This window comes from Bos mutus, chromosome 19, assembly GCF_027580195.1.
Source record: "Bos mutus isolate GX-2022 chromosome 19, NWIPB_WYAK_1.1, whole genome shotgun sequence".
In the NCBI taxonomy this organism is placed as follows: Eukaryota; Metazoa; Chordata; class Mammalia; order Artiodactyla; family Bovidae; genus Bos; species Bos mutus.
Window position 1 is genome coordinate 16,982,687 of NC_091635.1, and position 24,841 is coordinate 17,007,527.

General features: G+C 44.1%; 1 protein-coding gene across 2 annotated transcripts in view; it reads left to right on the forward strand.

Annotated features, from left to right (window-relative positions):
- SHISA6 (shisa family member 6) overlaps positions 1–24,841 on the forward strand; it is a 262,688-nt gene that overhangs the window by 108,412 nt on the left and 129,435 nt on the right. For both annotated transcript variants that reach the window (XM_070389507.1, XM_070389506.1), the window contains exon 4: positions 23,288–23,383. In XM_070389507.1, the coding sequence (XP_070245608.1) occupies positions 23,288–23,383 (96 nt within the window). The remainder of the gene's footprint in view (positions 1–23,287; positions 23,384–24,841) is intronic.

The window sequence follows — 24,841 nt, forward strand, 5'->3', positions numbered from 1 at the left end:
GGGCACGGCAGCTAATGGGACCAGATGGTCTTGCCTTGTTTGTAGGCACGTGCATCCCCCACCCTCACACAGCCATTTCCACATTTGTCCCTTCCCTCCGGAAACAGAATGGCCATTTTTAAATGAAATAGCACTGAAGGCTCTCTTTCTTTCCAGTCCGCGCGCCATTGAGCCTTCCGATGTGAATACGTTTAATCACAGAAATTTCTTTAAAAGTCCGAGCAGCTGGCTTTATTAGGAAACCAAGGAGGGTCGTGATTTGAAGCAAAATGAAAAGATACCTACTCCCCACTTTCAGGCTTCCCGATTGCTCGGCAGGTAAAGAATCCACCTGTCAATGCAGGAGATGCAGAAGATGCCAGTTTGATCCCTGGGTTGGGAAGATCCCCTTGAGGAGGGCATGGCAACCCACTCCAGTATTCTTGCCTGGAGAATCCCATGGACAGAGGAGCCTGGTGAGCTGCAGTCCATGAGTCGCCAAGAGTCGGACAAGACTGAAGAACTAAGCATGCAGGCATGCACCTTCCCTTTCACCCACCCTGGAGAAATGGATTCCTAGACGAGGCATTATTTCCCATTAAATGCAAATAATTACAGAGAGTGTCATGTATCAAGCACTTAAGTATTAACACATTAGGGTTAAAACACAGAAAGACTGGTTGAGAGCCTGTATTCCAGGCCTCTGCACCCAGAGCTTAGGGAGAGTCAGCCGAGCGCCCTTTGCAGGCCCATCTGTCCTCAAGCCCCGAAGGCCTGAGATGGGCTTGTTTGTTATCCTGAGACGTCCTTCCACCAAATCGAGGCCCTTCCCAACTGGAAACCCAGGTGTGGGCTTCTCTTTGCTGGTCTTCGCTATTTTTATTCCTTTTTTTTTTTTTTTTTTTTTTTAACTTCGAAAATGAGGCTGGGACTTCCCTGATGGTTCAGTGATTGAGAATCCACTTGCCAATGCAGGGGACACAGGTTCCATCTCTGGGTCGGGAAGATCCTCTGGAGAAGGAAACGACAACCCACTCTAGTATTCTTGCCTGGAAAATTGCGCAGACAGAGAAGCCTGGCGGGCTACAGTACGTGGGCTCACAAAGAGCCCGACACGACAGAGCAACCAAAGCAACAGCAGCTGTGCCCTTGGGGCTCTCAGAGGCTCAGGCACCAGTCTGCGTTACACACATCACGTGAGTTAGAAGGGATAACCGAAGCCCTGCTCCGTCAGCCGGGGCGAAGGCAGCTGCCTCCAGCCCGGCTCCCCCAGACTCCCCTCCTCCGTCTGTCTCACTTGCATGAAGCCGGCTCCCAGAGCTGCCGTTGAGCAGATGCAAACACGCAACACAATGATTCTCTCCCCAGTCACAGCAGAGCTGCTTCCTCTCCCCACTTCAGCTGGAACATCTTATTTAAAGTTCACACTCAAGGAGACGAGGGGGTTGATGGCTAATTGCCCCTAAATGAGCAGAAAATCGCGCGGCCTCTTCCCCTTGGCTGACAGCTGTGGGGTCTGTGTACATCTGTCCAGCCCCACTGGTCCTGAAGCAGCCTGTGGGTGGAGGACCACCGCGGGCGAGCCACTGACTCACAGCAGCCCCTGTTCATTCAAGGAGAGCGGCGCACCAGCTGCTGCTTCGGTACGCAAGCCCCCGTGGTGTCCCCTTAAAGTTGCAGAGAAGTCATCCCTATTGGGCGAGGGTGGGGCTCGTGTCAGTCTTGTTCTGTTCCTTTAAATGTCACTCCAGGAAAGCCATCTTCGTGGAACAAGAAGAAGGTTTAGGGGTGTGGAGGCTGCAGAGACCTGGCTGGAGTAGGGTTGTTGCCTTCCCTCTCTGCTGGTGTGAGAGAAGGGAAGAGAACAAGCAGAAGAGACGCTGCACAGATTTGGAGGCCCAAGGTGGCTAGATGATGCTGTGGGCGAGCCCATCTTGCATTGCGACTTTTTTTGCTAGTAACCCCCTCCCGTCGAAATGCACTCTCTTTCTAATATAGAGTATTTCGGATTATAAGAGGAATACCTGTCCATGAAAGAAAGTTTGAAAAAGACAGAAGTGTTAGTCACTCAGTCATGTCCAACTCTTTGTGACCAAGGGGGCTGTAGCCCTCCAGGCTCCTCTGTCCAGGGGATTCTCCAGGCAAGAATACTGGAGTCGGTTGCCATTTCCTCCTCCAGGGGACTCTTCCTGACCCAGGGATCAAACCCACGTCTCTTACATCTACCTGCACAGGCAGGCGGGTTGTTTTACCACTAGTACCACCTGGGAAGCCTCCCCTGGGGTGGGTAGCCATTCCCTTCTCCAGAGGACCTTGCCGACCCACGGATTGAACCCGGGTCTCCCACACTGCAGACAGATTCTTTACCAGCCACCTGGGAACACAAAATAGTATAGGAAATGACTCATAATCCCCATAAACCTTTTGAGAGCAACCCCGTGCATATCCCCCACCCCACTTTATTTTCTTATGAAGATGTTATAATGTTACTTCATGAGAATTTTCCGCAGAATAAAAATACTCTTCAAAAGATCACACTGAATGACTCCATGGCATCCAGCCTTGGGAAGCGACATGATTTATTTAGTGCCCCCCTCCCCCCATTAATCACATTGAGCTTGGTTCTCATTTGATACTATTATAAATAATACTGTGATGATAATCATTATACATAAATCTCTGCTGTGTCTGTAATTATTTCCCTTAGATAGATTGCTATGAGTGGAATAACTAAGTAGAAAGAGGTGCATGTTTTAAATATCTTATCATATCTTATGTCAATTACATCACTAATTGCCCTAAAGAGATTGTTGTTGTTTTAGTAAGTAGCTAAGTCATGTCCAACTCTTTTTCAACCTCATGGATACTTCTCTTCTGAATTGCCTCTTCATGTCCACAGCCTGTTTTTGTTTTGTTTTTTGCCTCTTCCTGAGAAAGTTCATCTCTTCTTTACTTGCAGGAACTTTTTTATGTACACTGAAACTGTTGTTTTTTAATTGTTAATTATGGGCAGATACGCAACATAAAAGTTATGATCTTAACCATTCTTAAGTGTACAGTTCAGAAATGTTATGTATACTCACATTATTGTGCAGATTGCTACCACCATCCATCTCTAGAACTTACTCATTTTGGAGAATGAAAACTCTGTCCCCATTAAACAATTCCCCATTCCCACACCTCCAGTGCCTGGCACTCATCACCCAACCTTGTGTCTCTATAAATTTCACCCCTCTAGCCACCTCCTGTACATGAAATCATATACTGTTTGTATTGACTGGTTTGTTTTAATAACTGGTTTGTTTCACTCAGCATAACGTCCTCTCTATTCATTCCTTGATTGTCAGCTACTTTGCTTCTGCATCTTGGCCATTTTGAATAACGCTGCTCTGAACATAGATGTACATTAGTGATGCTTTTTGACACATGTGATTCTAAACAGTTTTTTTGTTTTATTTATTTGGCTGTGTCGGGTCTTAATTGTGGCACACAGACTTAGTTGCTCCACAGTAAGTGGGATGTTATCCCTGGCCAGGGATGGAAACCACGTCCCCTGCATTGCAAGGCAGATTTTTAACCTCTAAACATTGTCATAAAGTCTGATCCATCCGTCTTTCCTTTCCTTGGGCCCTCCTGTCTTGCTCAGCCAAGGTGGAGAAAAATCTTAACAATTTTTTCGCCTTCTTTTACTAACTCATCTTTCCCTATTAAATTCTAGACTCTTAACTGAAACGTGTTTTGATGAATGGCGTATGTTCTGCTCAGAGTATTTTTGTTTGCAAGAAGCACCAACCCACTCAGAATACCTCGAATGAAAGGAAGCTTATTCAACAACACAGGGGTGTCTTGAGGCTGCAGAAACTCCTGGGCCTCGTGAGAGCGGAGCCGAAAGCCCCTCTCTGGGGCCTTCCTCTTCCCAATGACGCTCCTGTCTCTGGGCCAGGTCTTTGTGGTCACACGTGGTTTGGGAGTGTGCAGAACCTTGCGTGGGAGTGGCATCACCAACTTGATGAACAGGAGTTTGAGCAGGCTCCGGGAGTTGGTGATGGACAGGGAAGTCTGGCGTGCTGCCGTCCAGGGGGTCGCAAAGAGTCGGACACGACTGAGCAACTGAACGGACTGACAGAGCCTTGGAGTGTCTTGACACCAGCACTGACTCAGTGATTTGACACATCCAAATACCCTGACTGGGAGTGCTGCTGACTCTTACTTTACATTCTTGAGAGCAAGAAACTGACGAGTTTAACACAGTTCCTGGGTTGGTTTCCCTGTGTCTGTTTTTTTCATTTCTGGTTCAATGAGCTCTGGCCAGGAAAGTGGAAAAAGTCGTGTGATACAAAATACCCCGAACAAACAAAAACAAGGCTTCCAGGTCCACCCTCTCTATCAGAAAATTAGTGTGGGTCTTACGAAGGGATGCATGGCTGGGCCGATCACCTCAGTAAGTCTATAGGAAGAGACACTGTAGATGTCACTCTGGTTTCTTTTCCACCTTTTTTCTTTTTCTTTTTTTATTTGACTATAATTGTCCCACAATGTTGTATGAATTTCTGCTGTGCAGCATTTTGGATCAGCCATCCAATATCTCCCCCACCTCCTTTTTTTTCTCCACCGATTTGGAAGCTGACTTTATCATAGACTCATTTGTTAAATTTACTAGATCTTTCTTCTGGGTTTTCCATTTGCTTCCACTTATCTACTCTTATATTTATGCCATACTTTTTTTAATATACTTATTTATTTGGCTGTGCTGGGTCTCAGTTGCAGCAAGTGGGATCTTTAGCTGTGGCCTGTGGGATCTAGTTCCCTGACCAGGGATTAAATTCAGGCTCCTTGCTTTGGGATCATGGAGTCTTAGCCACTGGACCACCAGGGAAGTCCCTGGTGATAGTAAATATACTGTTTAGTAATGTTATAATACAGAATATCTGCTTTATTCTGTTATAATACAGAATATCCTCTCAGCACATCCTTTTGCAAAATGTCTTGGCTCTTCTCTTGCATTAGTGTTTCCCAGATAGATGTTAGACTCAACTTGTCAGCTTTTTAGTTCATGTATGCGTGGTTCTCGTGAGAATTATTTTTAAACTATGTTTTATGTTATCTGCAGGACTGACCAAAGAATTGCTCAGGGCCAGGATATTGGACACAATATTCTTTTTTTTTTCAATTATGAACATATGATAACACATGTACAGGAGACTTGGAAAATACAAAACAAAGTTTCATATAGTTCCACTATATAGTACAATTATTTTTTAAGTAGATAAATTAAGATTCTAAGTGGGGTTTCAATATCAAACTCTCAAAAATTAATAGAATGAATATACAGTAGAAGGATGGAGTAGACCTGAAGAGTACTATGAATCAATTCAACATAATTAAGATGTATACAGTTTTCGCACAACAGTCAGATACAAATTCTATTCAAGTTCCTATAGACTATAAACTGGGAGACCCTGGAACATATCCAGGGACATAAAACAAGGTGCAAAACTTTCATGATTGACACCATATTCTTTTTCACTTCTCACCATTGAGCTGAAATCTTGATCCCATATTCCTGGACCCAGTTCTTGTGAACACAGTCTCCACTGACCTCCTTTCTGATGTTTTTCATGAATTTCCCTTTCTTACAGTTTAATATGTCTTTATTTCTCACGGCAGCCTGAGGCTGCTGAAAGGCCACAGGCCTGGGATAAAACAGTGTTTTGCTCAAATCTTTCCTATTTACATGATAAGCTGTGCAGTTTGGGACAGATTATTTAAAGCAAGGAAGATTTTATTCTATTTACATGCTGTACAAAGGTAGTGAATGTGGGGTTGTTTCAAGGATTCCATTAAATGAGATTTTATCTAAAGCAAATAGTCAAGTGTCACCTTAGATGTGGCGACCCTTTTATTAATAGTCAGCCTTCTCTTAGTCACTCAGTTGTGTCTGATTCTTTTGCAACCCCATGGACTGTAGCCCACCAGGCTCCTCTGTCCATAAAATTTTCTTTTTCTAAACCTAGAGACTTATCCATTTCTTTGGGGTTTTGCCTGACTTCACCTCTCAGTGAAAATCATTTTTTTTACTTAAATCGCTACTTCAGTAGGAGTTCTGGGCTCAAACGCCTTGTCAGCTGTTGCACTGAGTTTATTAGTGGAATCAGTGTCTTCGGGCCAGCTGCTAAGATGAATACTCCCTGCTTCCCAGCATGTTCATTGCTACTTTGGAATCCGTCTCCCTTGTGGTTCGGCCGGCATCAGCCAGTTCAGATGCTACAGCTTTATTAGAGGTAGAGCTCAAGCCTTGGCTCTGAAGCCTGTTCACTCCACAGTCTTCACCCTGAATCCTGTCTCATCCCTTCTTCCTGGCCGGCTCCAGGATGCATTATTTTTCTTTGAAAGGAGCCTGCTGGGCTGTTCATTATCCTGGGGTCGGCTCTCCCAGAGTTACTTTCTCAATTTCAATGAACGGTCTTGCTTGCAGGAGAATGGCAGAGGCCATTTTTCTGAGCAGTGCTGTGTAGAGAAGGAAATTAGCTAGACTTGGAGGCAGGCTGCCTTGGACTCAGACGAGAGGTGGTGGTGGCTTTGACTAGAAAGTGAGATGGAGAGCAGTTGGGTGGGTATCAGATGCATTTTGCAGGTAGTCCTCAGAGGGCTCAGTGATGATGGGAAGATGAAATAAAGAGAGGAATCAAGGCTCTAGGACTGGGTAAGTGTGGTGAGGAAGAGTAGGTAGAAACTATTCCGGGAGCTATAGAAGTCAAGGTTTCTTCTGATGGTTGTTATGGATTGAATAGAGTGCTTCAAAAAGATCTGCCTAACTTTTTACAATAGCCAGGACATGGAAGCAACCTGAATGTCCATCAACAGAGGAATGGATAAAGAAGATGTGGTACATATACACAATGGAATATTACTCAGCCATTAAAAAGAATAAAATCATGCCATTTGCAGCAACAAGAATGAACCTAGAGAGTGTCATACTGAGTGAAGTTAAGTCAGACAGAGAAGAAATATTGTATGACATCCCTTACATGTGGAATCTAAAAAGAAATGATGTAAATGAATTTACTTACAAAACAGAAACAGATTCATAGACTTAGAGAACAAACTTATGACGGCCGGGGGCGGATGTTGGTGTCGGGTGGATAAGTTAGGGGGTTTGGGATAGTCATGCACACACTGCTATATTTTAAATGGATAACCAAAGGGACCTGTTGTAGAGCACATGGAACTCTGCTCAATGTTATGTGGCGGCCTGAATGGGAGGGGACTTCAGGGAGAATGGATACATGTATATGGCTGAGTCCCTTCACTGTTCACCTGAAATGATCACAACATTGTTAATTGGCTACACCCCAATACAAAATAAAAAGTTCAGAAAGATCTGCTAAAGCCTGAGTCCTTGTAAACGTGGCCTTATTTGGAAATAGGATTTTTGCAAATGTAAGCAAGTGACAGTGAGGTCACAGTGAAGGAAGGGCGAAGCTCTGTCCATTACAGCGGCTGATGCTATAGGAATAGCTGAGTAGAGAGATGGAAATATAAGCTGGCAGAAAGGAACTGAAAACAAAGCATGAGGGGAAGAAAGTGACTCTCAGCAGCTCTTAGCGAATTATCTTCTGCAGGGCAGCAGAGAAGCGGGGCAGTGACTGGGCCGGGAGGCCTGGGGTCAGGAGAGCATTGTGTCTACAGCTGTGAGTGTCTGGAGGAGTTGAAGTGTGGCTGAGCCTGTCGAGGGAGGCAGCCTGGTGACTGGGAAGGAGTGGGGTGCTTTGAGGAACTAAGTCCTTGAGAAGGTGAGAGGGGGTGGGTATTGACAAGGGTGTTTCACCCGCTTCAGTAGGGGGGGAGACAGAGGGAAAGGGTGGATGTCCATTTCCTATGAATGAGAGATTTCTTTCTTACCACTCCAATCTCTTCATGGAGTAGGAAGCCCGGTCATCAGATGGAGGCGATGGGGAGCCGGAAGTGTTGGAGGTTCCAGGAATGAGGAGAAACCAGAAAAGACACTGGAAAGTGAAAGAGAACATTCTGTGGGGTGGAAGCAGACTCGCAGAGGAACCAGTGCCGCCTGAGGGGAGACAGAGTGGCTTCCTCTTGATGTCACGTGGTTTCCTCTGGCTAGATCTTCACAAGGCTGTCTTTTCCAAAGCACATGCTCAGTCACTCAGTCCGACTCTTTGTGACCCCCGCGGACTGTAGCCCGCCTGGCTTGCCTCTGTCCATGGAATTTCCCAGGCAAGAATACCAGATTGTATTACCATTTCCTTCTCCAGGGGATCTTCCCAAACCAAGGATCGAAACCTCAACTCTAGCGTCTCCTGCATTGGCAGGTGGATTCTTTACCACCGAGCTACGTGGGAAGCCCCATTTTCCAACACATGGCTAACGATTGCAGACAGTACCCTAAACTGCCAAGGGATGACAATATTACCAGCGTGAACCTTGAAATTCTCCCCAAATAATGGGGAGCAGAAAGACCTTTCTGGAGTTTTGGATAATTGTGAACCTAAGACTGTTTCTTTCCTTTCTGCCTGGAGTATTTGGAAATATTCAGTACAGTAGAGAAGGTTTGGACCTCTAGTAATAATTATTATTATAGTAATGACTTATCAAAGAAGTGTAAAATGCTCTGTGCTTTATATGTGTTCATGCATTTAACTTCAAACTCCTAACATCCTTATGAGGCCAGCAGCATTCCCATTTTATGGATGAGGCTATCTGAGGCTAATGGTTTGTCCAGAGCCATATGGCCTGTGTCAGAGCCAGGCTGATTTTTTGGAAGTCTGTGCTTTTACCACCTATCTGTTATTGAGACATGTCTGGGGTATATGAATATAAATCTATTCTCATTGATAACTTCTAGGATATACACACTAGTTTGCACATTAAATTGCCTTCCCATTGGGAGATAGAGTCAGAAAAAAGATGATAGCCCCCCACCCTGCAATTCTTGCCTCTCCAGTTGCTCCTTTTGCTCTGTGTCTGTTGGACACATGGGTCTCTCTTGCATGTTTCAGAAGAGATGAAGTCCCTTGAGCAGAGGGAGGAAGCATGGCTTTCCTAGAAGCATGATTGAATGAATGGAACCCCAAGAATATTTAGGTTCTGTCCTAAATCACTGGTGAGTCATGCTGGGACTTTGTATAATTATTGAACCTCTCTGAGACTGTTGATTCATCTGCAGAAAGGAGATAATATTAATATGGTCTTCAGATATTTTCTGTAGATAATAAAAGGCATTCATTGCCAACGTCTCCATGGAATGCCACCTGATAAAACTCTATAAGATTTAGAGGTTTTCAGCATCCTTCCATTGACCCCCCACTAATCTGGATGCACTCAGAAAGAAGCTCAGTGTTTTTGTTGAGAGAAGTCAAGAGACAGAGGGGAAAACAGACCCCATCACCCCATGGCTAAGTCACTGCCTATAAATCTGCATTGTGATAACAAAAGAGACCCTGGTGGTCCAGTGGTTAGGACTTCCCCTTCCAATGTAGGGGGTGCGAGTTCGATCCCTGGCCAGGGAGCTAAGATTCCCACGTGCCTCGTGGCCCCAAAACCTAAAATAAAACATAAAACAGAAGCAGTGTTGTCACAAATTCAATAAAGACTTTAAAAATGGTTCACATCACAAGAAATTTATTTTAAATATGAAGAGAGAGTCTGAGTGATTCACAGATTTCCTGGTTGACCCCTGCGTCTCTCCTAATCTCCTAAAAGGTTTGGGACATCGTAGGAGTCTTGCCTGCCTGCATCCTTTGCCCCTTCTCCCCAGGCCTGCTTCAGATCTCCTCTTGGCCAGGGTCCTGGCTTTCAATGAGACAGAAGTGAAATGGTGTCATAGTCAGAGACGGGAAGTTTTGGTTAGATGCTGGGCATCTTTCCAAGGGGATTACAGCTAGCACATCTGAAGAAAAAATAAGTGGCACACTGGGGTCTCCTGAAATAGAAATCCATCTCTGTACCTTCCTAGGTACAGAGGAGGCCATGGGCTGCATGGGCATCGGGGAGAGCTCTGATCTGGAAATGTGCGGATTTTTGTCACAGCTGGCAATGACCTTGGACTGTTCGTTCTCCCTCCCAAGCCCCAGTTTCCTCATCTGTAAATCTCGAGGCTAGAAAAGGTGACCTTGAACCCTCCTCCAGTTCTAAGATTCCCTGATTGTATCCTGGGAGGAGGAGGGCTTCATCCTTCTAAAAACCCTGAAAATTAATGCCACCACCAGTAAATACTCTCACTCTCTCTTACTCCCTTGGTAAATAATTAGGATGCACTAGAGATATGGTTTTTAAACTTTAATTTTGAGCCATGTGATGCTTTCTTAAAAAAAAAACCCTAAAACATACATAATATACAAGAGAGTAATATACAAGAGAGCACAGCAAAGCCCACCTATTACAGTGGATGAAGTTGACCTAGAGTTTGCCCTTGACAAATATAGAGACCTATGCAGAGTATATGGGGCTTCCCTGGTGGCTCAGACAGTAAAGAATCTGCCTGCAATCCAGGAGACCTGGGTTTGATCCCTGGGTCAGGAAGAGCCCCTGGAGAAGGAAATGACTACCTGCTCCAATGTTCTTGCTGGAGAATCCCATCGGCAGAGGAGCCTGGTGGGTTACAGTCCATGGGAGTGCAGACAGTTGGACACGGCTGAGCAACTAACACTTTCACTTCACACAACGTACATATTGATGTTTTTTGTTTGGTTGGTTTGGTTTCAAGCACAAAGTACCGGTTTTCGTAAATACAAACCAGCAAAACCGATGATTCAGAGGACATTTATCTGAATGGAAATGGTCCTTTTATGAATGACTTTCTGTAAGATTTCTCACTAATGCCATGGTTGTTGTTATAGTTTAGTCACTCAGTTGTGTCCAACTTTTTTGCGTCTCCATGGACTGTAGTCCACCAGGCCCCTCTGTCCATGGGATTCTCCAGGCAAGAATACTGGAGTGGGTAGCCATTTCCTTCTCCAGGGGATCTTGCCCACCCAGGGATTGAACCTGTGTCTCCTGCCTTGGCAGGTGGATTTTTTCATCACTGAGCCACCTGGAAGCCTAGTGCCATGGTTGCCAACCTGTAGTCTAGCTTCTGCCCCCACCCCCACCCTGCTTGAGATTCTCTTTCATCTGCATTTGATGAGAATCCCATGTTTTCCTAGGGCCCAACGATAATAGGATGAAAAGCACCAAACCAAAAGTCAAGGTCAGGGGTTCGTTTCCAAAGTTGTCTACCAATGTGACCTTGACAATGTCTCTTTCCCCTCTCTCTGTTTTACATTTCTTCTTTTTTCCAATGAGCGTATCGGGCAAGGTGGTTCCCATACTCTTCTGGCAATCTAGAATTGCTTACCTCAGCCTTCATAGCTGTGAACACCTTCACCAGCTGGCCTTCACCAGCTGGCCTTCACCAGCTGGGCTGCACACCTGGCCCCCTCCCCAGGTCTCCGGGCTACAGAGTCAGCAGAGGTAGATGCCAGAGGGGAAATCTTCGGGTTTGCCTGGAGTATTTACCAACAGCTCCACTGACTGCACAGACTCTGGAGGAAACAGCCCCCATGTGCTTATGTGAGCACTTGAATTGTCACATAAAACAAAGCATTCCCAGTAGCTGTTCTCCAGAGACTTTTAAACTAGTAAATAGTCATTGTCAGTTCAAGCTGCAATTAGACCTGGCCTGCCCCCAGTTTACACTGGTACAATGAGCTTAGAGCCACTTTATTCACTCAACCAAAGGTACTGCATGGAGGAACGCAGGCCTCGGGACTCTCAGCCCCAGATCCCTCGTGGAGCCGTGGGTGTGGGCTCTTGGGAACTAGAAGAGCCCTAGGATTTCCTGGAGAAGAGCTCTCGGGCCAAATAGTAAAACTCAAGCTCTCTGCAGTCTGCCCTTGACTCTCTCTGTCCTGAGGTCAGCCTGAGGCACATGCAGAACAAGAGGACCCCAGGGAGTTCCCTGCAGGGGATAAAGGAAAGACCATGGTCTTGACGTGAGTAGCAGCTCCCATATATTGAGGCTTATTGGTGCAGAGAATCAGACAAAACGATTGACACACAGGATCTCGTTTAATCCTCACCACCCTCCTGCCAGGTGGGTATTAGTGTCTGTGTTGGATAAATGCCTTGTCATTTACACAAGGAAAAGTGGCCCCCCTCACATCCTGGCCCCTATACTTCTTTTTATAAATGACATTTATAAGACGTGGGTTTTTTTTTTTTCGTATGAGGAAGTACAAAGAGAAAAACAAAGAATGACCTGTGATCTCACTCCCTAATACCAGATAACCTCTGTCAATAGTACAAAAATAAAAATAACACATATACGTGTTTAGGAAATTCAGACAGTAAAGGAAGTGATAAAGCTCAGAGGTAGGGACTTTCCTGCTGGTCCAGTGGCTGACACTTTGTCTTCCAAAGTAGAGGGTACAGATTCAGTCCCCGGCCAGGGAGCTGAGATCCCACATGCCTCGTGGCCAAAAACAAAACAAACAAACAAACCAAAAACAGAAGCAATATTGTAATGAATAAAGATGTTAAGAAGTGGTCCGTATAAAAAAAATCTTAAAAAAATTCAAAGGTAAAGACATCCCTTCCTTCCAAACTCTCTCCCCAAAGGAAAGAAAGTTTTAGTATTTTGGCTTCATGATTATTTGCAGGAAAAAAAAAATTTAGTATAAAGCAGACTACCTGTAATGGGTCTCTGTATAGACTCTCTGAGTATAGTATTTTCATTTTTATTTTGTTGTGTTGTTGTCCTTTAGTCTCTAAGTCAGCTTTTGGGATCTCATGGACTGTAGCCCTCCAGGCTCCTCTGCCCAAGGGATTCCTCGGGCAAGGAGCGGGTTGCCATTTCCTTCTCCAGGGGATCTTTTCCTGCATCCGAAGGTGGATTCTTTACCACTGAACCACCTGGGAAGCCCATTATATAAAAGAAATGATACTGAAACATTGCCCTACCCTTTGGGTTTTTTTCCTCCACTTTTTGTACCTTAAAGCTCTTCCCACATGGGCATGTAATGCAGCCCTCCCTTATCCTTTTTAATAGCTAAGTACTATTCTATCACTTGGATGATTCCTCCTATTGACAGAGACTACTGTAATCAGCGGTTCACAGCCCTACCTGGGGCTTCACTGGTGGCTCAGTTGATAAACAATCTGCCTGCAATTCAGGAGACCTGGGTTCAATCCCCGAGTCAGGAAGATCCCCTGGAAGAAGAAATGGCAACCCACACCAGTACTCTTGCCTGGGAAATTCCGTGGGCTATAGTCTATGGAGTCAGACACGACTTAGTGACTAAACCACTGCCACGTGTCTAGCCTAATTCATATATTATGGAAAAACTTGAGAGCACACATGTAGGGGAAATTCCTAGCACTGAGATACTGAGTCAATGGCCTGTCCTTCAAAGGGACATCACTAATGTATCCTCCCACTGGCAGCAATGAGAGAGCTCATTCCCCTGGCACTGAGTCTCCTTGAATGCTTCAGTTTTGCCAAATTGATTTCTGTTTTTTTTTTTTTTTTTTTGAAAAAAATAGCTCATGTTTTGATTTGCATTTTCTTAATAATGAAAGTGAAAGTCACTCAATCATGTCCGACTCTTTGCAACCCCATGGACTGTACAGTCCGTGGAATTCTCCAGGCCAGGATACTGGAGTAGGTAGCCATTTCATTCTCCAGGGGATCTTCCCAACCCAGGGATCGAACCCAGGTCTCCCGCATTGCAGGCAGATTCTTTACCAGCTGAGCCACTAAGGAAGCCCAGTTAATGATGAGTTAGGGTTAATCACATTTTTATATCTCCATTGACTTTTAAATTTTTGGGGGGGGATTAGGGTAATTTCCTATTCATATTCCTTGTTCATTTTCCCTCATATATTTTTATTATTATCATTATTTTTGGTGGTTATGATTATAGTAATGCTAAAAATTCTCCAAGCCAGGCTTCAACAATACATGAACCATGAACTTCCAGATGTTCAAGCTGGTTTTAGAAAAGGCAGAGGAATCAGAGATCAAATTGCCAATATCTGCTGGATCATTGAAAAAGCAAGAGAATTCCAGAAAAACATCTATTTCTGTTTTATTGACTATGCCAAAGCCTTTGACTGTGTGGATCACAATAAACTGTGGAAAATTCTGAAAGAGATGGAAATACCAGACCACCTGACCTGCCTCCTGAGAAATATGTATGCAGGGCAGGAAGCAACAGTTAGAACTGGACATGGAACAACAGACTGATTCCAAATAGGAAAAGGAGTACGTCAAGGCTGTATATTGTCACCCTGCTTATTTAACTTGTATGCAGAGTACATCATGAGAAACGCTGAGCTGGAAGAAGCACAAGCTGGAATTGAGATTGCTGGGAGAAATATCAATAACCTCAGATATGCGGATGATGCCACCTTTATGGCAGAAAGTGAAGAGGAACTAAAAAGCCTCTTGATGAAAGTGAAAGTGGAGAGTGAAAAAGTTGGCTTAAAGCTCAACGTTCAGAAAACTAAGATCATGGCATCTGGTCCCATCACTTCATGGGAAATAGATGGGGAAACAGTGGAAACAATGTCAGACTTTATTTTTCTGGGCTCCAAAATCACTGCAGATGGTGATTGCAGCCATGAAATTAAAAGACGCTTACTCCTTGGAAGGAAAGTTATGACCAACCTAGACAGCATATTCCAAAGCAGAGACATTACTTTGCCAACAAAGGTCCGTCTAGTCAAGGCTATGGTTTTTCCAGTGGTCATGTATGGATGTGAGAGTTGGACTGTGAAGAAAGCTGAGCACCAAGAATTGATGCTTTTGAACTGTGGTGTTGGAGAAGACTCTTGAGAGTCCCTTGAACTGCAAGGAGGTCCAATCAGTCCATCCTAAAGGAGATCAGTCCTGGGTGTTCATTGGAAGGCCTAACGCTAAAGCTGAAACTCCAGTACTTTGGCCACCTCATGCGAAGAGTTGACTCATTGGAAAAGACCCTGATGCTGGGAGGGATTGGGGGCAGGAGGAGAAGGGGATGACAGAGGATGAGATGGCTGGATGGCATCACCAACTCGATGGACATGTGTTTGAGTAAACTCTGGGAGTTGGTGATGGACAGGGAGACCTGGCGTACTGCACTTCATGGGGTCGCAAAGAGTCTGAGCAACTGAACTAAACTGAACTGATGATTATTGATGGGCTTCCCATATGGTGCCAGTGGGTAAAGAACCTGCCTGCCAACGCAGGTAGATGTAAGAGATGCGGGTTTGATCCTTGAGTTGGGAAGATTCCCTGGAGGAGGGCATGGTAACTCACTCTAGTATTAGTGCCTGGAGAATCCCCATGGATAAAGGATCCTGGTGGGCTACAGTGGTCCATTGGGTTGCAAAGAGTCGGACATGACTGAAGCGACTTAGCACGCACGCACGCAGGATTATTGATATGATGGAGCTTTTTGTAAATGAAGGGAAACCCCTTTCTCACACATTAGACCGTAGGATATTACATGTGTTTTGATGTTGGTCTATGGCCTGTTTTCTGTGAAGAAGATCACCAGTGGAATGGCTACAGAGCAGGGTCCTGGCCAGCACCGTCAAGCTTCCTTCCAACTTGCCAGAGACCAGCTCCCCCGTCTGTTCTGAGCAAAGCAGTCCTTTGGAAGCAGGCTCTAACGATGGAGCATTGTTCCCCCGATGAAGGAAGCTAGTTCTGGTTTTATTTTATCACAGTAATGTATTTTATTGCCCCATTTGCATACCAGATTTTCCAGGGCAACTCCAGTATTACTCAAATTTATTTCTGTCAATAAAGACAATTTGTTAAATGTTATGTATAATCTAATTCACCAGTCTTTTCTTAATGAATTTTTGGATTTGTGTACTGTATAGATTACAAATAAGCACATCCATGACTTTAGAAATTCTATAGTTTTACTTCTTGCTTGACAGATTTCATCATCAGGCAGCTTTTTTCCTTCTCCTAGTGAAGACTGGAGGATATTTTAGTCTCTGAGTTTTTAAAAACTGGAAACTCTTTATTTCCTTTATTGTTGGAGAATAATTTGGCAGTGAATTAAATACTTGGGCAACAGTTCCATCTTTGTATCTATCCATCGTCTATATAATCTGTGTATTCATCCATCATCCATCAATGTGTCTATCTATAGCTATCTTAGAAACAAAATAAAATACTTATTTGAGTCAGACATGTCCACAGAAGTATCTGGTTTCCTAATATCAGTATTGATCACGTCCAAGAATTTCTTGGTACTTATATAACACTATCGTCATCGTGAAGTTGCTCAGTCGTGTCCGACTCTTCGTGACCCCATGGACTGCAGCCCACCAGGCTCCTCCGTCCGTGGGATTTTCTAGGCAAGAGTACTGGAGTGGGGTGCCATTTCCTTCTCCAATATATATAACACTATATATGCATATATTTAAACAATGTAGTGGTGTGTTATCGGAGAAGGCAATGGCACCCCACTCCAGTACTCTTGCCTGGAAAATCCCACGGACGGAGGAGCCTGGTAGGCTGCAGTCCATGGGGTCTCGAAGAGTTGGACACGACTGAGCGACTTCACTTTCACTTTTCACTTTCATGCATTGGAGAAGGAAATGGCAACCCACTCTTGTGTTCTTGCCTGGAGAATCCCAGGGATGGGGGAGCCTGGTGGGCTGCTGTCTATGGGGTCGCACAGAGTCAGACACAACTGAAGCGACTTAGCAGCAGCAGCAGCAGCAGTGGTATGTTATATGTTTTGTTTTTTTTTTTAATTTATTTTTAACTGAACAATAATTGCTTTACAATGTTGTATTGGTTTCTGGTGTACAACACGTGAATCAGCTGTAAGTATACATATATCCCCTCCCTCTCACACCTTCCTCCTGCCTCCCCCATCCCATCCTCTAGGTCATCGCAGAGCACCAAACTGAACCCCCTATATTATATAGCAGCTTTGCATCAACTATCTGTTTTACACATGGTAGTATATTTATGTTGGGGTTTCCCAGGTGGCTCAGTGGTAAAGAATCCACCTGCCAACGCAGGAGACGCGGATTTGATCTCTGAGTCCGGAAGATCCCCTCCCGAAGGAAATGGTAACCCACTCCAGTATTCTTGCCTGGGAAATCCCATGGAGAGAGGAGCCTGGTGGGCCACAGTTCATGGGTTGCAAAAGAGTCAGACACAACTGAGTGACTGAGCACACAGTATATGTATGTTGATGTTATTCTCTCAATTCATCCTGGGCAGGAATAGGGATGCAGACATAGAGAAGGGACTTGTGGATACAGCAGGGGAAGGAGAGGGTGTTGCAGGTTTTAAAACTCTCTCTCTATGATGTCATCCTGTTTACCTTCAGCTAGTTGAGTGTGGTCCTTAACACTGCAACTAAGAATGCTCCATGTTGATACTTAGAGCTCTGGTTCATTTCAACTGTACAGAGTTGAGTAGGGTTACATTATATGAATATACCTCGAGTTGGCTCATTGGAAAAGACCCTGATGCTGGTAGGGATTGGGGGCAGAAGGAGAAGGGGATGGCAGAGGATGAGATGGCTGGATGGCATCACCAACTCAATGGACATGAGTTTGAGTGAACTCCGGGAGTTGGTGATGGACAGGGAGGCCTGGCGTGCTGTGACTCATGGGGTCATAAAGAGTCAGACACAACTGAGCGACTGAACTGAACTGATTTATCCCAGGAGTTCTTTCCCCAGTTTATTAGAAACAGTATTGCTCATGAACATCCTTGCATGTATCTCCTTATGCACACATTTGAGGATTTATCTCAGGCACAGACCTGAAGGTGAAATTGCTGGTTCTGTGGTACATCTATCATCAACTTTATTAGCCATCACCAGGGTTCCTTCCAAAGCACTTGCACCAGTTTACACTCCCACCAGAAGTGTGCAAGAGTTCTTGTTTCTGCCTCTACATGCCCAGAGTCCCAGGAATTTTTATTTTTGCCAGTCTACTGGGTGCGAAATATTACCTCATTATAGTTTTAATTTGAATTTCCCTGATTACTTTTGAGATGGAACACCACTTTATGCATATTGGACCTTTGAATTTTCTCTTCTGTGACTTACCTTTTCATCTCTTTGGCCTGATTTTTCCTATTGAGTTGTCTTACTTTCTTATTAATTTGAAGTTATTTGTGTTTTCTGGATATTAATATAAACATACGTTTCTATCCATTGACTTATAGTTTCATGATTGCTTTTGAAGTATCATAGTTTAACTCTTTCTGGTTTATGAATGAGCACAGGTTTTATTTTCATTCCTGGTTAATACAGAAGTCTCAACTTTAGTTAAAGTTCAACAAAAAGAAGTGTACCTTTGCTTTTAGAAGGTGATTTAACCAGAAACAAAGAAACAAACTCAACAAAACAAGAAAAAAACACTTCTTGAATTTTTTTATTGAGGTATAATTGATATACAAAATTATATTAGTATTTGACATTTGTGTATAATGCACTGCAAAATGATCGTTGTAGTCAGCCTAGTTACCATCTGTCACCATGCAAACATAATACAATATTATTGACTACTTTCCCCAGGCTGAACTATATACCCCCATGATTTATTTATTTTATAACTGGAAGTTTGTGCTTCTCCATCTCCTTCATCCGTTTTGTCTCTCCTCCATCCTCTCCTGTCTACTGAAATAATGGTCTCAAAAGTCTTTAAAAGGTTGCTTTACTTTCTGTAGGTTTAGTATTTTATGAAGTTGGTTTGCATTTCTCCCTTTTTTTCTTAAATGGCATTTCACTAGTGAATATATCTAGATATCGATCCTTCTAATGTATGTCTGATATTTGACTAAAGATTAAAGTCTTCTATCTGCTCAAAAAAAGTCTATTAACTTGTAATTATTGCTTCTGAATTATCTCTTCTGTTTCTCTCCTGGGCATCTTATTTTAAACAGATAGTAACTTCTAGAGTTGTCCTTTTTTTTTTTTTTCTCATCTTTTCTCCTTTCTCTCTCCTTCCCCACTGAGTACCCAGTGGGCCTCTCTCATTGGAATTGACTTCACCAGTTTCTTCAGTATGCACACTCTTGTCCATATTTACAACTCAGGCAAACTGCCTAGGTTACTTTCTTTCACTCCCATAGCTGTGGGTGGAATTTAACCAATGCAAAATTCTCATAAATTTTATTGAAGTCATTCAGATATTGCCTCATTTTCCCCCTCCTATTTTTTATAGCACATCTCTTTTACAGAGAAACTTTCTGTTTACTCAAAGCTGCTTTCTTTTAAAAAAAGAAAAAATACATATAACTTATTTACTCCGGCTCTGCTGAGCCTTTGTTGCTGCATGTAGGCTTTCTCTCACTGTGGGGGCTCCTCTTGCCGAGCACGGGTTGGGGGTGTGCAAGCTTCAGTAGTTGTTCTGCACGGGCCTAGCTGCCCGGAGGAAAGTGGCATCTTTCTGGACCAGGGATACAATCTGTGTCCCCTGCCTTGGCAGGTGAATTCTTAACCACTGGACCACCAGGGAAGCCCCACCTTTGTGGGACCTGATCGGGGGCTGTGTGTGTGTGGTGTTGACACGTGGATAATCCACACTACTTGAGTGTGCTCACAGAGCGCCCCCTAGCCTCTATTTGGAGCTCTGCTGGGTATAGGGCTGTTTCTCTGGAACTGCAACTTGGGCAAAATTTGTGCTGCTGTGGCCTACCTTGAGGCCCAGCATCAAGTCATGGGGTCAAGCATGGGGTCAAGGCTGCAGAAAAGAGAAGCGATTCCCCTGGGTCCTGGCTCAAGTCTCAGAGAAGAGTCATGTCGACACGTGTTCAGACCGAGGGGTGAGCTGGCTTGGGGAGAGCTATAGAAAGATTGTGGGTGTAGGGATGGGTACACGTGGTTGGGATCCAGGGTCTGCCACTGCCTAGCTCCATGAACTTAGAAAACTGACCATTGTTACATAGGGCTCTTGTGAGGAGGAAATGAAGCCAGGTGTGCAAGAGAGAACTGACAAGGGGGTTTGGAGTCAGAAGACCAGGATGCTATGTGGAAAATCTAAAAAGAAATGATACAAATGAACTTATTTACCAAACAGACTCACAGACTTAGAGAATGAGTTTATGGTTGCCAGGGGGTAAGGTTGAGGGGGGAGAGATAATTAGAGAGCTTGAGATGGTCATGTACACACTGGTATATTTTAAATGGATAACCAGTAAGGATCTACTGTATAGCACAGGGAACTCTGCTCAGTATTATGTGGCAGCCTGAATGGGAGGGGGTTTGGGGAGAATGGATACATGCATATGTATGGCTGAATCCCTTCGCTGTTCACCCGCAACTATGACAACGCTGTTATTTGGCTATAGTCCAATACAAAATAAAAAGTAAAAAAAAAAAGAAGACTGGGATGCTAGTGATGGCTCAGTCATCTTCCAACTTCCCACCCTTGGCCTCAGTTTTTCTACCAATAAAATGGGAGAATAATATTTTAATAATACAGAACTTACAATGCAGTAATGATTAAAACTTTAAGAAAATTGTGTATGAACGATCTTTGTAAACTGCATAATGCTACGGAATGTTTGCTGTTGTGTCATACAGATGAAACCCTGTTTTCAGAGGCTCTGTGCCTCTGTCTGGCCCACAGTAGGGATCGGGTGATTGAGTTGGCTTTCAGTCAGCTCAGCCCCAAAGCAGTAAGCAGCACTTAGCCCTGAGGGACCTTGTTCCAGCTGACAGATAAGAATGATTTCAAGTAGCAAAGGTACTGTTTATTGTGCCATCTCTCTCGGTATTGATTGGTTTATCAAAAATCTTATTTATAAGGAGCACAAAAATAAACCAAACTCTGAAGGATGTATCGGAGGTTCTGAATTAACGAGGTCCAAATTTATGAGATTTCGGAATTGCTACTTCCATTTCTTACTCTTCTGTTGGGAGGGGCAGTAGGGGGAAGTAACTCGTTACAGGACAAGGGTCCCCCTCTTCTTGGGGCTTGTACTGTACCCCTCCACACTCCCTTGTCCTTCTCTCCTTCATCCCTCAATGAAGTTGCATTTTTCTGGGATGAGAGTTGGGTTTCTGGAGTCGTGACATGGCTTGGGATACGGTTAGAAGCCTCTTAGTTCAGCTCCAATAATTCTTTTCTATAAAATTCTGGGTTGTGACTACAGTCTTTTACAGCCAGAAAGTTCCTCGTGGAAAGCTGTGTGCCCCAAGGAAGGAGGTATTTATTCCAGAGTGGAGGACATATGGGAGACAGTGGTAAAATTCTTTTATATTCCTGATACACTTGGATTACAGATCTCAGACTCAAGCAGCAGTATCATCAGGGTGACTAGATAGAAATGCAAGCTCTTGAGGCCCATCCCAGATCAAATGACTCAGAAATTCTGGGGGTGGGGCCCAGCAGGCTTTAACCTGCCCTCCTGTTTTTTCTGACGCACACTCAGGGTTGAGACCCTCTGATCTGGGAGAAGGCAGAAACTAGTCCAGCCAGACTCCACTCTTCAGAGGAAGGATGCTGGAGTCCAGGACCTAAATAGAGGGCAGGGCAAGGCACCCACGAGGACTCCAGCAAATGCTCACTGCCCCCCCGACCCCCACGAGCAAACTGAACCTCGGTTGTTTATACGTTTACTCTAGGGCAGTGGTTCTTCTTCCCTGTGTGAAAATGTCAGTCACTCAGTCATGTTCAACTCTTTGCAACCCCATGGACTGTAGCCCACCAGGCTCCTCTGTCCATGAAATTCTCCAGGCAAGAATACTGGAGTGGGTTGCCATTCCCTTCTCCAGGGGATCTTCCCAACCCAGGGATCAAACCCAGGCCTCCCACATTGCAGACAGATTCTTTATTATATGAGCCACATGAGAACCACCTGGAGACCTCCTTTAAAAAAAAAAACACAAAAAAACACCTCCTGATCAACTGAATCAGAATCCCTGGAGCAGTGTTAGGACATTTGTATTTTTAAAAGCTTCTGGATGAATCCAACATGCACCCATTTTTTGATATCTAATGCAGAGGATGCATTGCTAAGAAAAAAATGTGATTTAGGTTATCTACATTTATTGTACATTTTTCCATTAGAAATGTATTTCACCTATTTATAGTGACATGCTCATTATAGGAAAAAACTTGGAAAATACAGAAAAGCTGAAAGCAGAGAAGAAATAAAACTCGTGTTCCAACCATCTAAAGGTGGTGGTCGGTATCAGTGTGTTTTCTTTCAATCTTGTTCTTTTGTTGTTGTTGTTTTAAACTACACTGGTTTGCACTTTTTACAGAATTGTGGTCATACTTACTATAGTATTTTCTTCCACTTTTTTACTTAACTTTACATCTTAGGTAGTCTTCTCAGTGTTTAATTGTTAAGTACAGTTTTTAACATGCTCTTGTGGCAACATGACATATGTGTGGCTTTCTCCACTTTCACATGTACATACTTCAAGATGGCATTTAGAGAGGTCTTTCTTTCTTTTTAAGGCCTGTACTTCAGGGGTACTGTGAAATCCTACATCAAATGTCAGAAGCAGAACAGTAACTATTTTTCTCTTTGCATGTCTTCTCCCAGGGTCTAAGACTTTTCTTCACCCCCAACCCCACAGGTAGACGGAGAGAGGAGGCTGACGAGGGATAAAATCTTACTGCAGAAAGTTGAAAGAGAAAAGCACATAAATATTTTCCCAGTGTTTCAGAGCCACCGCCCTACTTGTCAGCCTCAGTGACGTTGGATTTCTCCTAAGCCCCAAGGCTATAGTTCATAGGATGAGGTATGATTCATAAACATGCACACACATGGAGCATTTCGATCAGAACCACATTTCTATGCTCCAGGAAGAAAGAAACCAAAGGAATAAGACAAGAAAAAGAAAGGAGGAAGCTGGGACAAAGCACAGGATGGTAGGCCAAGTTCAGTTCAGACTGAAGTGCTGATGTGCTCAGTCAGAAATGCCAAAGTCAAGTGCTTTCCCCCACCTCTGCTTCCAACATAAGCTTCCCAGAACTTTCTTCTTTGTTGCAGTTATATGTGTGTGTATGTGTGTGTGTGTGTGTGTATAGATATATACACAATATATGTGTATATATTTAAAATTTTAATATATAGAGTATGTAATATATATTATATATGGCATACTTCATATATACTTTATATATTTATAATATATATTATATATAAATTTATGAAATAATATTTTATATATATATATATCTTCCTTGATTGCTTCTACCTTCTGACTTAGCTGCTGATTTGAAATTAAGTTCACCGCCATTTTCGAGTGAACTGGAACAGCAGCCTTTGTCTTCTTGTTGGTGTCATGGATGTGCCAGGTAATTCTGCCCCATCTTCTTGCAGGACATTATGGGAAGGATGCTTACCGAAGTGGAGGACCTGATCTCCATAACTTCATCTCATCTGGATTTGTCACATTAGGAAGAGGACACACGAAGGGTACAGTGGAAACCATTTTTTACTAAAATACAGAGGTTGCCTAGGGAACCCCGATCTGAAAGGCGAAGATGGTGTGGAGGCCAGAGGCTGGTCCGGGACAGGATAAGTGGGGTGGTTCCATGGCTGCTTACCCTGATGACATGCGTGGCTTCACAGGTGTGACTTTAGAAGGCAATAATAGACTCCCAAGAGGCATGCGTCCTGGCCCGCCCATGGCGTGGAGCAGGACACAGATGCCCGTGGCTCCCCGTGGGATGGGGCCACAGGCAGCATGGCGGGAAACACTGCTGACGGACGCAAAGTGTTCCTTCTCCTCTTGGCTATTATTCCTCTTCCGTTTGAAAGCCACATTTAACACCTCGATGTCAATGTTCTGTCCTGGGGGCTGTTGAAGCCGGCACGCATGTCGAGAGTTTCAGCGTCCTAAGTGTGTCTATGTAAACTCTCTGTGATGGGGACACGAAGGTAGAGGTTACACAGACCTTCCAGCCACAAGCTGAACTCTAACGTGGCATTTCTGCTGAGCTGCTTTATGACCTAGCCGACAGCTTGCAGAGCATCTGTGCAGGGGGTGTGGCATCCTCCATCCTGTCTTTTGTTTCAACAGAGTTCTACTAGTCTTGTGAGCATCCTGTCATACCAAGAGTAACTGGATCCCCCGCCCTTTGATTACCTTCCTAACACCTGTGTACTGTGATAGACAACTGTGAATTCTGTTGTAGGGATGGTGTATCCCTGTCTTCCTCTGAAATATGTGTTTGTTCCAAGTGTGAGTGAACAAGGAACTTTGCGATTTTTTTTCTTACGTTCCGTGCACCCAATTTTTAAATTCCCTATGTGATGTTTGTTCATCCTATAGAGAAAAAAAAAATCTGTATCTGTGTATGTATTTTCTGTTGTGTCTCTTTGTGTCTAAATAAAGTTTATTGAGGATTCAGGTGGCATTTGTGGCTCCTGAGAGTTGCAGAATCAAATTGGGACCAGATGACTTGGGAAGGGGTTTTCTGGTAAAAGATACAAACCTAGACATCCTAGACACACTCATATCAACTCAAGGCTGTGATGTGCGACCTCCGTGTCATCTGCTTTGGGATAAATACCCATCACTCTGAAAGAAATTAGAAGGGAGCATTTTCAACCCATAATAAACATTTCTTATCTCACAAAGTTTCTGCGGGTCAGGAACTGGGGAGCAGCTCAATTGGGTGCTTCTGGCTCGGGGTGTCTTCGTGAGGTTACATTCATACCTGCTTCTAAAGATGCTGCTCAAGCCCCACGCATCCTGCCTCGTGAGGATGGAGGGGGCTGAGGTGGCGTGTGGGTGGTGGGTCGGTGAGACCCACACGTCGTGAGCACTTGGTGAGCGATGGCTCTTTCATAGAAGACACATATTGCAATAGAGGAAGCCATAAAGAGAAGATGGGTCAGAATCTGACAGCACACTGTAAGTCAATTTAA